The sequence below is a fragment of the Grammomys surdaster genome, unplaced genomic scaffold, assembly GCF_004785775.1.
Source record: "Grammomys surdaster isolate TR1022 unplaced genomic scaffold, NIH_TR_1.0 126176, whole genome shotgun sequence".
NCBI classification, from domain to species: Eukaryota; Metazoa; Chordata; class Mammalia; order Rodentia; family Muridae; genus Grammomys; species Grammomys surdaster.
Window position 1 is genome coordinate 5,469,129 of NW_021620983.1, and position 16,575 is coordinate 5,485,703.

The 16,575-nt window shown below is 41.3% G+C and overlaps 1 protein-coding gene across 4 annotated transcripts in view; it reads left to right on the top strand.

Moving 5' to 3' along the window:
• The window catches only part of Sox5 (SRY-box 5), a 370,611-nt gene that overhangs the window by 250,790 nt on the left and 103,246 nt on the right, over window positions 1-16,575 (top strand). For 3 of the 4 annotated variants that reach the window (XM_028757584.1, XM_028757585.1, XM_028757586.1), the window contains exon 7: window positions 692-812. In XM_028757584.1, coding sequence (XP_028613417.1) covers window positions 692-812 — 121 coding nt within the window. Of the gene's footprint in view, window positions 1-688; window positions 813-5,403; window positions 5,443-16,575 lie in introns of all 4 variants that reach the window. The other variant, XM_028757583.1, reaches the window with a different exon arrangement.

Genomic DNA, 16,575 nt, shown 5'->3' on the forward strand with positions numbered 1-16,575 from the left:
AACATCCCCAAGCTCTCTCACTTCTGGTTTCATGTCAGTATATATACTGTGTGTATGCATGCGCACGTGTGTGAGTGTGTGAGTGTGTGAGTGTGTGTGTAGATAAAGAAGTTATTCTATACAACTGTATAAAATCCAGAACCACAAATGAAAGGAGACATGTAATATTTGTCTTTCAGAGTAGGGCCTTCTTACTTAACGTGATGCTCTTCAGTTTATGTTCTGTCCCAAGGGACATAATTACCTACTTTATTGTGATTAAGGCTGCACTATGTGTATGCCCTGCTCTTTTTTGATGTATTCACTTGTGGACAGATGCCCAGGCTTATCTTAGGCCTTGGCTTCAGTGACTAATGCTACAAGAAGTGTGGGTGGCTGGCGTCGGTGTGGCAGGTTGCATGGGCATCTTTCAGGTCCACATGCAGGCAAGAGACATATAGGTCACATGGTGGTTCCCTTTTTAGCATGTTGAGGAACCCTCACACTGACTGGATGGACCAATCTCCCCTCAGATTCATCAATTGGTTGTTTTCCTCAGTGTTGCTTGCTTTCTTGGCGATAGACATTTTGACAAGGGCGAGATAGAATCTGGATGAATAACCTCCTGTTCTAGTGATATAAGGGCTTCACAGGGAGGAACAAGGGAGCACCAAGACTTCTTCTCTTTGATTCGCTCTCTCACGTTCAGCAGGTTCAAGGTCAGCTGCCGCCATTGATGATCCCCGTGTTCCCTCCTGACCAGCGGACCCTCGCAGCAGCTGCCCAACAAGGATTCCTCCTTCCTCCTGGTTTCAGCTACAAGGCTGGGTGCAGTGAGTACTCTGAGCTTTTAATTCCAGAGTGGGTGGAGGGTGTGGCTTTTAATTGGAGTATTTAAAGTAACCACCACACCAGGATATTAGTTCACTCACAGAGTGGGAGGTTAAACACAGTGATGGTGTAGGAAGGGTTTGTGTTAGCTTACATAAGCACCGTAAGCACGTATCTCATGTCTGTGTCCCCAAAGCCAGTACCTGTCCTTCACACCTCCCCTTTATGCCTTCCACTTCCAGTGTACTGCTAAAATATGAATATTATGTTGGAATTCACTTTTAAGAACTGTTTTCCTATAGTTTTGCATTGTCCAATAATTTAACCTCGAATTCCCTAGAGAGCATGGGACCTTTGTGTCCTCCATATATTAATAGTCCGTTGTAGTTGGGATGTGAAATGACCTTCATAGACTCGGGAATTTGGGACAGCCTTCCCTCCCCCACCCATGGCGATGGTGTTTGAGAAGGTTATAGAAGCTTTAAAACACAGAGACCTTCTGGAGGATGTAAATGACCTCGGGTAAGCCTTTAGGGTCTACGCCCCACCTAGTTACTATTTCCTCCTTGACTTTAGACTGTGGAATTTTGAGAAGCCAGCCTTACGCCCCTGTCTTGATGAAAGGCAACCCTTCGTATTGTGAACCAGAGACTGCCCTTCCTCTCTTAAGTTGCCTCTTGCTGTGTACTGTGTACAGCATGTGCCAACTCTTCCCAGTATGTCAAACCTGCTCCAGATCATGTGAAGAGTCTATTCTTCGACCTAGGGTGGACACTTTTCCCCTGGCCCCTTTGTGTCATTTATGACTTCCCAGTTGTTCGATATAATTTAAAGGTTTAAAGACTAGAAATAAGTGTTAAAATCACAGGTATAAAAATGCAAAACATTAACTAGAAGGAGAATTAGAATTAATTTCTAGTCAAGCTGTGCAGAGATTCTTAAGCTAAGTATCCCAGCTCAGAACTCAGGACTATAAAAATCTAGACCTCCATTTTCCCCTCTGTGTGAGTGTTTACTGATTTAGCCTATATCCCTCTTGACTTGGTGTTCCTGTGTTTTCAAATGAGTCAACGTATTTTCTCTCCATCCTGGACCCTTGACTTACCATTTCAGAATACAATTACAGAGTTCAAACTTTATAGATCATCATTTAGTCTAGACACATAGAATTCTTTTTATAAAAGGATAATTAAAGGCTGTATTCTAAGGATTTAAAATTCTCAGAATAATTTCCGTTCTAAGGATGGAATTTTATATTCTATTGTATCACTAAGCTTCGTGTTTGTAAGCATAAAGGGTCTTTGGTTTTCTTTCTCTTTGTGTAAAGAACTACTCCTCACCTGAAACACACGCAGCCAACGCGATTGTGGTTTTTTTGTTTTGTTTTTGTTTGTTCATTTGTTTGTTTTTGTCATCGAGCTGACTAAAGCAGCAAGAGGCCACTGCTTAAAAAAAAAAATCATCCTTTGCCTCAGACTGCATTGCAAAATACCCATGTAGCATCATTTTCTTTTCCAAAAGAAAAGTAGGTATATTTTTAAACAAATGTAGAAGTGAGTTCATTGGCAAATACTAGGCAGAAGAGAAGAACAAAGTGAGGGTGAGCATTAGCACACATCAGAGCCAGACACAGTCGGGAGCACAGGGCTCCTCACTGGCCTCTGGCAGCTGCCATGTTCAATATTTCCAGCCTCCGTGTCTCATAGACCGAACCAAGTTTTACCTTTGTGAAAACAGTTGGTATTTTAGCTGTTTGATATTCATGTCTTCCAGTGCTTAAAGTTATAAACAATACCACTCCTTCAGTTACCTTGGAAATAAAATTGAATAAATCTTTTTTACCGCTGCTGGCCAACTTCAGGTTGGCACCTTGCCAGACTCTAGAACTTAGCAGAAGTATGTTGTGAAAGAAAGTGGCCGCCCTTGTTGACACCTGGGCTCTTGGGGCAAGCCTCAAGAAGGAGCTGGGTGGGCATGAGACAAACTCCGTAGACTGTCTTTCCACTGATCACACTACAGGAAAAGGAAGTAGAGGTCAAAATAAAGCTTGCCACCCTGTCTTCAGTGTGACTGCTCACTCCATTTCCCAGTGACTATCAAACTGATTTCTGTATATGGCAGTCTCTTTGAATGTTGTGATGTAGTTCTCAGTGACAAACACTGGCCAGCCCACATACTGTGTGGATCCAAAACCAGAAGCTATTCATCAGTTTGTGAAACACCAGACTGAGGTTTGTTCAGGAGCTGAAATGTGGATAAATGTTCCTTATAGGCTACTGGCTGAGGAATTCGGCCACTGCAGTCTGAGTCAACAAATCTTATTTGCAGAAAAAGAGGCTCCTTGGAGAACAGAGGTATCGGTGGAAGTGTTGGCCTTGTTTGGAAAATAATGATAATAGTGTTTCCTGCCATGGAGCGAACAAACAAAATTGGCCCATAGCTCTTGCTACAGCAATGAGCAGCGCAGACTGAACAGCAGAAGTTAGCAGTTGGAGACCTCAGAACACACTGACTGGATGCACAGAAAGGAGTCAGTAAGGGTCCTCCAGGCCCTCCTGTGAGGCTTCCTGTCAGTTTCAGCCGAGAGTGTATTGATAAGACACTTTAGCATTCTGTTTGGGCACATGATTAAGCCAAAAATGCACAACCCCATGTATCCACACAGAAATCTTTATTCTACCCCATTTCTTAAGACCTCAAAAGGTGCTTGTAAACTTCTGTGGGGGGATTAATTGTTTATTATTGTCATTGTCGTTAATCAGAGACCTAGCCTCACTCTGGGGTCTAGTCCTCCTGCCTCAGCCCAGGGCATCTTGGGATTAGAGATATCATCAGTCTCAGTACTCGACCAATAATCAAGATGACATAGTAAATCAAGTGTCATCTCGTGAGAGAGGGGAGACATGAATTTGAAAGACTCCTATGGAAACAGTCTTTCAAAAGTCTATGAAAAGTCAACCGTATCTTACCCAATTCACTCAAGGAAAGGAAGTAACTTGTTTGTTCTTTCTAAATTCTTAAGCAGGCTACAATGTGAGAAATAAGTTTATAATGCAATTTACAATATCAAGACTAACATATATCTGACAGTACTAGCTCATTGGAAGCGGAAAGTAATCATGACAACCCGTTAAATAAGTCTGGAGTGCAAAGCACTCAAACTGTTAGTTCTGAATTCTAAGCCAGGTGGGTACACATGCAGTTCAGTTCAGTCAATCCAGGGGCCTCAGGAATGAAAACACACAGTCTTCAGAGTAGACGCCCAACTTGTGAAGAAAAACTTTAACTCTTGAGCTCTGAGGCTTCAGCCAGGCACCTACCTTCAAATAAAGGGTTAAACAGTACAAGTACTTTGTGTTGGAACACATCCCCTGTGGTTGTCTATCATAGAAAACTCAATCTTATCGTAAAGGAATGAGATAAATTTGTTGTGCGTGTATGTTGGTGTACACCAAACACTTTCAACCTGGGCCAACCTTGAAAGGCCTTGACTGGTGGAAGGGTTGAGGGTTGATTTGCAGCTCTCTCTCTCTCTCTCTCTCTCTCTCTCTCTCTCTCTCTCTCTCTCTCTCTCTCTCCCCTCCCCCTTTCCCTCTGTACATGGCATACAGCAGATGATTTTCAGGAACCCCCCCTGTTCCGCTACAGTGTTTAGTTTAGAGACAGAATTGGCAGGAGGAGATGACTCAATTATTGGTAGCCATAGATCTCCCTTCTTTTCTCTATTTGGGCACAAAATTTCCAATCCTATAATTCTAATAGTCACAAGCACTGGAAATTTTGAGGAGGAGGCATTTTATATGGAAATAATAAAATCTTGAGAAAAGTCAAAATTCAGTAAAAGGACAGCTTTTGTGCACACTATAAAAACAAGTTGGAAAAGAACTGGCTTGGTCACTTAGCACAGGGTGCAGACTAGAATGTGTCATATGACCAATGACACAGAGTCATCTTGCTAGATGGACAGGAACCCAATGTCCTGTGCCATGGACCTGGGAGTGGCCTTGGTTGGCTCCCAGGGGCACGTTGGGTATTTTAACAACTCAAAGAAAATATAGAGGCATCTATTTGGCACTTTGTAAACTTCTATATTTAAATCATGTGGACTTTTCTACTTTATAAGGAGGGATGAATGGATTTTCTTTTCTCCTAAAGGTGGCATTCTATGAGTAGGGCACTGCAAATGTCTTAACTCAGGAAGGTCTTGGGGATTTCTGCCTAGGGTAGTGTTACTACAACAACAACAACAACTGCTACTACTACTGCTCTACTATTTCTCTTCCCCCTCCTCCTCCTCCTCCTCCTCCTCCTCCTCCTCCTCCTCCTCCTCTTCCTCCTTCTCCTCCTCCTCCTCTTCCTCCTCCTCCTTTTTCTTTCTCTTCCTCTTCCCTCCATCCTCCTTGCTTTAACTCTATTATTACAGAGTTTATTTTCTAGACCAAGAAGCTGTCATGAACATAAACTAACAAAACTTATTCCCACATAATTCACAGAACCATGTGTACTGTTGTGAAGATAATCAAATCATAGATCTATGCCAGTTGATTCTTTCCTGTATATGACTGAAGGCTCTCTGTTGTGTTTGTTTTGCAGAATTTTTCCAGTCCCAAATAGGCAACAGCAGATTAGGAGGTACTTGCAATGGCAGAGCGGGGAGGTTGGATCAGGTTCTAAATCTGCTGCTTTGCTCCCCCTCTGTCAAGTCCAGTGGTTTGAAAGAGTAAATGCCCCACATAGACTCACACATGTGAATATCTAGTCTCCAGTTGGTGGCGCTGTTTAAGTCAATTTTGGAACTTTTATAATGAAAGATGGAGGAAGTGTATCCTTACAGGAAGACTTAGAATTTACAGCTTTACCCTACTTCCTCTCTCTCTCTCTCTCTCTCTCTCTCTCTCTCTCTTTCTCTCTCTCTCCCTCTCTGTCTCTCTCTCTGTCTCTCTCTTTCTACCCCCTGTGTGTAGATGAAAGTGATATCTTCCTCCCTGGCTCTGCTTTTGCTCCTGCCTGTGCAACAAACATTCCCTGACATTTCAGTCTCTTCCTCCAATAGAGACACATTCAGCCAGGGCTGGCTCAAAGGGATTCTTTATAGGAATAAACATTTTCAAATTCATCAACTAAATCAGACTCTCCCAAAGGATTTAACTTATTAAATTTGAGGAATTGAGAGAATTGGGCATCTAAGGCAAAAAATAATCCCAATCATTTTAGCACAATATGGAAGGAAACCTGAAGATCTGATAAAATCTGCCTTTCTCTGCTTATTGACATGGGACCTGCTGTCTACAATGGCCAGGACCTGGGCTTCCTTCCTTGGTTTGGTTTAATAAATGTGTACCATGTTGATGAATTTTGGCTTATGCTTTGGTGACTGTTAGACACTGATTGCCTATGACCTGTGTGTCAGCTGACACTGTGGACTCTGTTAAATCAGAAATTAGCATGTGGTCTTCTAAATGCCAGATCACAGACCCTGTGCACAAAAGAGACTCAGTAGAACCCACAAGGTCTCCCGTCAGGCAACGACACATGTGGTATTAACTAGAAACAGGAACATGACAAGTTTGCCTGAAGAAGTCGATGGTATTTAATTCCTAAGCATTAATTTTATTGTGGCATATGAGGACCTAATTAACTGAGAGTTTCCTTTCTTATCGGAAGAGGAAACAGTGTTCAGAAAACTGACACAGAGTAAATAGGGCACATTTCAAGTTTATTAAGCCGGGCTTATCAGCTTCTATTTACTTAAGCTAATCTCATAAGGCAATTAAGTACTTCAATCACTATATTGCTATTTTATTTAGCACACTTCTGAAAAATTAATCGATGTGCTAAAATGCAAAAAGAACATGTGATCGAATCTCTGCATCTCTAGTTTCACAAAGCCAAGAGTGACTAAACACAGCTCCTTCAAAAAAAAATTCACATAATTGTTTCCAACATGAGCCAAATAAACGACAAGTGGAAGCAGACATGTGAAAAACGATAACAGGGAACATCCCAAAGTTGGTCATAATAAAACAGTAAAGGTTGGGGATGCATCAGACCAGGGGTTGGAATCATTTGCCACTCATCCAGAGGATCTGATCTGATTTCCAGCACCCAGATTGGGTGACTCACAACCACTAGTAACTTTTTCTTCAGGTGATCTGACAGGTCTTTTGTACTTGGTGGACACCCACATGCATATGGGATACACTTACACAGACACATAAATAGAAATAAATTATGTCTTAGAAAGAGGTATGTTTCAAAAGAAAGGTAGACTTCCATCAGCATCCCCCACATCTGCAAACTCTGTTAATTTTCCTCAGTCATGGGAAGCCACATCTAGTCTTGAGCCTGATCCTTGAAGAAGTGGAGGTCACTTACAAATGCTGGGGGTAGTTTTCTAAGCATGTCTGTTGGTGGCTACTGGACCTATGTCTTTATGACATCATCTTTTCTCAGAATCTCTTAAGGTCAACACTTCCTTTTGTGCCTTCACTCTTTGAACATCCAGGCAGACACAGGAGCAGTCCCAGCTATTTCATTTGATAATTGATATTTTTAATTGACTCATTATAGCTATTTCTAAAGAAGACAAATCTTTGTCACATCACAATTAGGTATTAAGCGAGCGATCCAACTCTGGAAGTAAAGACAGGCAGAATTAAAATCCTGTCACTCATTGTAGGTCACAGCCCAAATTGAGTCCATCCATTCCAGGCAGCTTATTCCTAACCTCCAAGGACAGCTGTGCTATGTGCTTCCTTTGGAAGTGAGGAGGTTCTATTACATCACCCCCAAGTATCTGAAATGTGCCATTTAGTCTTGTAGGCTAAGAGTCATCCCACATATATTTCTCGCTAGCTGTTTTCCTCCCTGCCACCCCAGTTACACTTCTCATCATTGTGGTCAGTGTATGACATGAGGCAGTCTACAGGAGGGAGGGGTTTAGGGAATGATGGTCGTGGGACCCTGAGGGGGAGCATTCATTGTCCCAGCTCTTGCAAGCCAGAGCACCCAGCTTCCTCTGGTAAGGCTCATCCTCTTAAAGGTTCCACAACCTTCTAAACTGGAGGCCAATCACTCACATGAGTCTCTGGTGGATATATCTATGCAAGCCAGGATACCTGAAGACCACAGACTCTGAGCACAATCCAGGAAATGAGATGTCTATTCTGACAGATAGAACAGCAAACTGCCTATAGAAAAATTGAAAATCTTTAATTACATGCTAAACCCTAAGGACAAGTTGGATATGAAAGGGAAAACGCATTTGATTGTGTCTAAATTGACTTAAAAGAATTTCCTTCTCCTAAATTGCTTCCTCTTAATATTGTAATCCTATTAGGTCCATGTTCTCCACAACATTCCGTTCCTCATTAAGACACAGAGGCAGGACTCAGATGTATATCCTGGTATAATTCTGGATGCGAAAGCAAGTAGTTAATGATGGGCAGCTCACTGTGAGTTACTGTGCAGTCATTTAAATGGTGCCTCTGTAGTAATGCTAGAACATAGAAGCAAAAGGCACCTTCCAAAGAAGGTCCCCTTTTCAGAGATAGCAAAGTTCCTGAGATAATTAATCCAGAGTTTCCATTCACACTAGAATTATCCAATCCCCACCCAAGAGCTGAAAGAAAAACAGATACTTCATCGTTGATATGCTGAAAGGTCTGTCTGTTCTGAGAGGTATTTCCTGAAGTGTTCATAAATTAATCTCTTTCTAACTAGCTATTGAGGTAACTATTAAATAGGATAAAGTTTTCATTTGGCACGCTATATTAAAACGTCATAAAACTATTTTATTAAAAGAACCTCCTATCGGAAAAAAATGTTAGCCTGTGACAGAGTACTTAAGAGCTAACGATTATCTCAGAAGGTCTTCTTTTAAAATATCTATAGAGCCAAACAAGGCCCAATATATTTTACTTTCTCAAATAAAATTCACTAGGAATATTTACATTCAATCCTTACTGTTTGGTGTGAGTTAATACAAAATATTATTATGTCTCATAAAATTTTTCAAATAAAAATCATATTACAATATGATAGCAATTTTCTTTGCATTGAGAAAGACATTCTTTACTTCTTCATTCTGAGTTCAACAAGCTGTTTGAGGAGAGTCCTTATATATCTAAATGCTCTGGGGCTGGAATCATTGCTCAGCAGTTTGGAGCACTAGATGCTCTTGTAGAGGACCTGAGTTTGACTCTCCGTACCCATAGGGAGGCATTCTAACTCTCTGTAACTCAACTTCTAAGAGTTCCGACACCCTCTTCTGGATTTTGTGGTCACCGTGTGCATCTCTACATATAGAACTAAAATTAAAAAATAACTCTTAAAACCACTTTTAATAAATAAACACAATGAGAATGAAAGTTTAGCTGTCTTATTGGTATGAAGAGTCACATTTCAGCTTCCTTAGATTTCATAATAAGCTGGCATAAGACTATCCTGGAGATGAAGAATAATTTATCTTGTCTTTATATGACATGTTTTCCCAGTTTGTCTTCAGCAGTACTCAGGCACTTAAATAGACGATAGTAGCAACTTAGCAATGAAAACGTTTAACACTTTGGAAATACATACTATCTACTTAAAATTTGTGTGTGTTTGTATGTGTGTGTGCATGTCTGTATATGTGTGCATGCATGCAGCCTGAACAGAGAGTTCTGAACACAATTGCATGAGATGGTTCTCTCTTAGGTCAGGTAGATTACAGGGATCAAACTTGGGTTTTCAGGTCTTGTGGCAAGCCCTCCCTACCCTCTGAGGCATCTCACTGACCTAAATATAATTTACTTTTATATCTATCTAATCAGATATGAATTGCTTTTGAAATAAAAGTTCATAAAAGACAGTAGAAAAGATATTCACTCCATGAAAATATATAACAGAAAATTCATTTTTCTTTTAGACTCTTTGTAGAGTTTATCATGGTATGGAAAATTAAACCCAGGATGCCTGTGTCCTGGAGAGATGCTCTAGCCCTCAGCTGCATCCCTGGAACTGATGTCTTACCTTTTCTGTATGTTGTCACAGTGTCAGCTTCTACCCTTCTTTACTATCTGTTTGTTTTATTATAGGAAGGCAGTTCTTTTCAAAAACAAAGTGTTTGTTTGAGTTAAACACCATATAATAAAACTAATTTGTTACTTGTTTGTAGAATTATTTGCTTATAATCTGTTTCTTTCATTAAACCCTAAACTTTCGATCCACCATCACCAGTTTTAGATACTTGGCCAGCTTTGTAACTAAGTAAATCATTCATTCATTCATTCATTCTTAAAAACATTAAATGAGTAAGGTACTGTGCTTGAAAGCAGGTATTGAAAGATTTGTAAAATATAGTCTTTGCCTTTGGCATATTCATAATCTAGTTGAAAAGAATTGAATTATTCTAGTCTGAGTGTCTGTGTCTTCCAGCTCTTGGGGTGATTCTTCTAGGACCTGGGGCATTCAGGACAAATAGATCAAGGGAGAGAGAAGACCTTAGGAATAAGGATCCTGAGAGCTGCTCTGGCCTTCTGTGTGGTGGCTTCTGCAAGCAGCAGCTATGAAACAGTCTGCCATTACATGTGGAACATGTCAGTCCTTTGCTCTCGGGCATCCCAACCTCCAGAAATATAACAAGTTAATGTTAGTTAGGCATGAATGGGACTCACTGCTGTGATCCTGGGGCTTAGAAGGCTGAGGAAAAGGATTGCTGAAGAGTTGGAGGCCAGGCTGAACAAGACAGAGATGGGGAGGGAGGGAGGGAAGGCAGGGGGGGAAAAAGAGAGGTAGGGAGGGCATGACGATTGGATTCTTGTTTTCCAGGAACCTTAATTCTGACCATTTGTAGCAGGTCAAATAGAGTAAGGTGAAGATCTAAAGAATTGCAGTATGCTAGAAATATGTCTAATGTTTGAGAGGAAATGTTTGGAAGAAATTCATCTAAATCAATGAGGGAAAACATATCCAGGAATGCTTCTGAGTGTGGGGAATCTCTGCTTCCAACCTTGAGAGACAAGAGCAGTTGAACCACTGATGTGGTGGAAGCACATTCTGACCCAGAATCCAACAGGTAGAGTAGGGTTCACCTGCCCCTGAACTAGCAAGACGAGGGGCAACTCAAAGACATGACAAGTGAATCACTTGAGGGCTTGAGACTGATTCAAGGAAGTGTTTTACAGTTGACTATGAAGAAGTTGAGGTTATATAAGGCATCTATGCATCTGTCTCCATATCTGCCCATATATGTTCATTCATCTACACACACCACTGCCTCCCCACACATCCATCCATCCATCCATCCATCCATCCATCCATCCATCCATCCATCCATGCATCCATCCATGTATCCACCCATGCCCAGTAAAGACTCAGTATAAACACATGTGTACATGTGTACATGGACACACAAACTACACACACATATGCTAGCATATGTAACATGCTCTAAATTTAACAAAGTTCTAAAACTCAATAAACATTAGCTGCCCACACTTAAAACAGGTGGGGGAATAAAGAATTTGGAGGAAGATGAGATTTTGTTCCCGAACCACACACCAGAATCAAATAGAAAGCTCACCTGTGGGTTTCCCCTCTGCTTTCTTATGCCTCTTTTCTGCCAACTAATTGGGGCCTCTGATCTCTGCAGGTGCCGTCCCTCTCCTGTTCCTTCCCGATTAGTTCAGACCATTAGCATTTCCCACTGGATTTACTGCAATGGGTTTAACATGTCTCTTTGTCTTGCCTTTCCCTTTTCCAATCGATCTCTCTCCAGCCACAAAATTGATCTATCTGGAACACAAATCAGGCTGTGTCACTACCCTGCTTAGCATCGGCCACCGACTTACCATCGCCATCAGAGCAAAGTGCAAGGCTCCGTGAGCCCTCCGTTCTGCTCAGCCTTTGAGCACATAGTTCACAGCCCCCGTTCTGTACTGGATACATTAGAAGGGTGTACTTGTGTATGCTGGGCTGATACAGGAGTGTGGGTCATGTGAGCATTGCCAGTGAGCAGCAGGGGCTCACAAGCAGAAGGTGCTGGTTGTCAGTTCTTTCAACAACCTCTGAGATGGATCAAAGCAACACCATCACTCTCAGCTTCTCATACTGTCACACTGTCCTTGAGTACTTTGTTTTGTCTTAGGCTCCTGCAGAGCTTTCCCTCTGGAGATTAGAGCAGGAAGAACAGGGGCTGTTGAGTGCACATCTGAGAAGAGCGATAGTCTGCTTCCAGGAAGTGATGGAGGCTTATGTGTACCCTGTCAGAGCCGTAGAAGGTAGATCCTGGAAGTGTCCTGAAGTGTAATCTCTTAGTGAAAGGAGCTCACTGCCTGGAAACATTCAACTCAATAGCCTTCATTTTGCTGTAGTTTCTTCCCAGGTTAAGTCCTTTTCTCAACATTTCTAGAAACATTCAATACTCTTGTACTTTGTCCAGAGCATCCTGAGGCCAGTTTCATGTGTTTGTGTGATTGTCTCATTAGATAGCAAATGTCAGCAGGACAGGGACCTGTGTGTGTGTGAGTGTATGTGTGTGGTGTCTCTGTGTGTGCATGCATGAATATATGTGCATGTATGTGTACATGCATGTTTGTAGGGGGCAGGGAATAGTGGTTTTCATATCTCCTGGCACCTTAGAAAAAGAAATCTGTTGTTGTCAAGGAAGCAAAACAAAGAAATAATAAAGGCTCCAGGCTGATGAAGTATTTACCACTCGTTTCGGTAAAGATGCAGGTTTCAATAGCTTCTGCATTAGGTCAGCAGCTGCTGAAAGTGTTTGCCTGACCCTGGCAAAGGCCACACCTACTTCTCAAACTCCTAAGCTAAATAAAAAATATCTCCTCTTCTTTTACATACCATAGCAACATATCATAACACAACTAGACATGAGTGATATGTGAAGCCTCATTGTGTGACTCAACAGTATCAGGAAACCCTCTGAATGGGTTAAGGCCAGACTAGCATCTCTGTTTCCTCACACGCTATCTTGACTGTATTATGAAAGCATTGACTAGCACCCTGGGCATTCTGTCTTCAGAAACCTTTCACTCTTGCCTGCTGTTCAACAAGCCCACAGTCAGTTACCTGGCCCCATGTGGGGTTATGATCCACACTTGAGGATGCTAGGGCCTTGGTGTATTTTTCAACCTCATAAAAATTGTTATTTTGAACTAGAATTTTCCAGGCTTGAACTTCAAATAACAAAATTAATTTTGGAAAGGTTGAGGGAAAAACTGTCCAAATGGTTAAAAAGCTGAGGTAGGAATAAAAGAAATTACTTTTAAGTAGTTGAAAGTCAATTTGAATAACACACACGATTGGACTTTAAAAGTCAGAGTTTTCCATTATCTGCTGTTCACTAAGTTCCTCGTGTGGTATTTACAAAATAAGCCTGTTGTAATAGTTTCTTGGATCAGGTAATTGTGGGATGGCATAAATGAGTGACAGCTTTTCTACAGAATTATTCTCCTGTGGTAGCTCCTGATTGTTGGTTTGCCATTTGCAAATTCTCATAGATCCTGTGTCTACCTACGAGCATTGCATATTCGTAAAATATATTTTGAGTTCCCTTAACTAAGAATTAAATTGTTGCATTAGGAAATTTCTCAGCGACTATGCTTCTATTTATTTCAGAACATGGTCGCAGATTTCAACATACTCAGCTCTAAATATTTTGGGCTTTAAGAAATTAACAGTGAGGTAGAAATGGTGTAATGTAAGTGAATCTCACATTGGGCGGAGATGGCTGCTACGGTGAGTCTCCTAGGGGAGACGCTTCTGAAGTGTGCTGAAGTCTCGCTAAAGATCACATGTATACATTTCAGAGGCTGGATGTGACCAAAGAGACACAATAGTTGTTCATTCTTTACTCATTTCTCCTGCTAAAATGTGTTGTCCTCCACTCCTTTAAATACCAAACAGGTTAGCCAATTGCACCCTCAGACTGTTGTGTTCTAGAATGAAGTGTCACAATTTAGGTGGCTTAGGCAACAGGAATGTGTCTCACAAGTGTAGAAGCTAGAAGATCATAGGGATGAAACAGTTCTTATGGATCCACCTTCAGCCTACATGATACATCCTTACTTGCTCACCCCAGAGGTACGTCTGTCTCCTAAATATCTTCCTGACCCTGAATCTTCCAGTTCTTCTAGGAAGAGTACAAAATCTATTTCTGCCCAAGCACAGTAGACTGAGTTCAGTCCCTGGGACCCATGCTAGATACCCTGATTCTCATCTGTAATCATAGCACTCTGAAGATGAGAAGAGAGACAGGAGAATTAGCCAGAAGCTTATGGGCAAGTTAGCCTAGAGTACAAGGCACAGGGGCCAGAAACAGAAAGACACAGCCTTCCTTCACAAGTGGGTGACAAGACCTGACTCACTGAAGTTGTTTGCTGTTTACAGCATGTATAATACAATATGTATAATCTGATATGTACACGCACACACATACACACACTAATTAATTTTAAACAATGGGCTTCTCTTAGATTAGGATCTATCAGTGAATGCATTCTACTAATTGATTTCTTTAAATCCATGTACAGACATACAGAAGTACCATGGATTTGGGCTTCAGTATATCAACAGGGGATAGACAGTTAATTCAACCAATAGCACATGTATATAATTACGCATTGCTTATGACTGTTTCATATATATATATATATATATATATATATATATATATATATATATATACACATATATTTACATATGTATCATAGATGTATGATAAAAGTGCATTTACTTATATATAAACACAAAGAAAGGTTCATGAATGTTGTCATGTGTGTAAGAAATAAAAATGATAATATTCTGATATATACATTGTGAAAAATGTTACAGAATAGTCTAGAGTTTAACCCGTGACCTTTACCTGTACATGTAACCCATGACTGTTTAGATGTTCGTGGTGTGTAAATCCGAGCCACCTCTGCAGGTGTTTATTCCCATCCAAACAACGCTCATGAGCTTGTGTTTGTTGAAATACACAGCTAGGTCATCAAGTTACTCCTCCTGTTAGTAATCTCTTTAGTGGCACTCTAAAACCACATTTATATGTTCTTTCTTTCTTCCTTCCTTCTTTTCTTTCTTTTTTCTTTCTTTTTTTTTTTTTAGAGAGAGGATCTGACTGTGTAGCTCAGGCTGGACAAAGAGTCACAATATAGCCCAGGATGGCCTAGAACTGGTAGTCTCTGCCTCAGCCTCACAGGCAGGAACCACCTACCACCCTGGCCAGACACTCAGTTCTCATCTGTTGTCTTTCCATGTGGAGGATCCAAATCTCTTTCATGATGGTTTCTCCTCTCTGCTTACTTCCATGGCTCATCAGTTAGGCCGGGTTCCTTTTCCCTGCCCAGGTGTCACATGCACATTCTGATACAGGTTACAGGGCCTGCTCGCTCTGTCCTCCAACCACCACCTGACAGCCCCTGGAGCTCAGATACAATGACTGTATGATGATTAGAGGCCCAGATTTCTTTATTGTGTGTGTCTCACACAGCACCCGGCAGATTCCTAATCACATGGTGGATGTTGCAAGTGCTTATTAATTGATTAATTTACAACAGGGAAAGTAAATTATATCAATGAATTATCCCCGTGAAGAGCACCAGAGCCTGTACATGAGCGCTTTAGTTAATTTTAAGATTGTGTTCATTAAATGAGGACTACAAATGAATTGCAATGTTGTAAGCATTTACATGATCGATCCTAATAACCATACAATTACAATATTTACCATTTTAGCTAGTTTGTACAAATGTGATTTCAACTTTAAATGTTTCAACTTCCCTCCATTGAACCAGTGTCATATAGACTAATTAATTAATAATACCAAGTGTCAGGAAAACCCATCATATGACATCATCTGCCCTTCCCCTTGTCACATGCTTGCCCTGTCTTTCCAGGATGCTGCTCATTAGCAGAGCAGCCTGCTGTAATGTTTGCCTGTATTTGTCTCTTTAAACATGAAGGCCTCCTGGTCAGACTTCTGCCTGCAGAAACTTCCGAGTTGTCTTGTCCAGCAGTTGCCAAGGTGAAGATGCTTGCAGATCACCTGGAAATCCCATTAAAACTTAAACTCTGACTCAGAAGCTGTACTTATGCCGATTTAACTAATTCTCCCAAAGCTAGGTGCCATTAGACACCCAACCTTCATCTTGATCCCACCATTCTGATGCCTGAAGTTCAGGCTCTTTGACATGGGAAATCCACTTCCACGGACCACCCTTTGGTAGAGCATGTGTACTGACTGGCCAGGGAGGGGTTAGATTTGTACTTTCATCTGAGACTCGAACTCTCACCAAATTTGCTCTAGTCTGTGCATTTGAGAATAATCCTGCACCTCAGGAGAGAAGGGGGTCACATGAGCCAGAACTATAAGTAATTAAGAGTCACCTCGGTTCTCTCAGCAGTACCTCGGGCACTGGCAGACTTTGCAACTGTGTCTTTTTTGGGGGGATGTGGCCTCCACTCAAGGACAGTCACATTTTTAAGAAGCAATCCAAACAGGTGCCTCCAGCACCTTTGTCCCGCCCTTACCTGACCACATTCACTCCAAGTCAGTTGTTTTCACCAGCTTCTCTCCAGTGAGACCCCAGCTCATACCCCAGCTCACCCTTTTCAACCCCTGGTTCCATTTTTATAGGCCTCTTCTTCCCTGAATGTCCCTTCACTGTCAGTCGAAATTTCCAGAATGCCTTTCTGTCTGTCATTCACTGTTGCTGTGATAAAATCACCTGACCAAAAAAAAAAAAAAAAAAAAAAAAAAAAAAA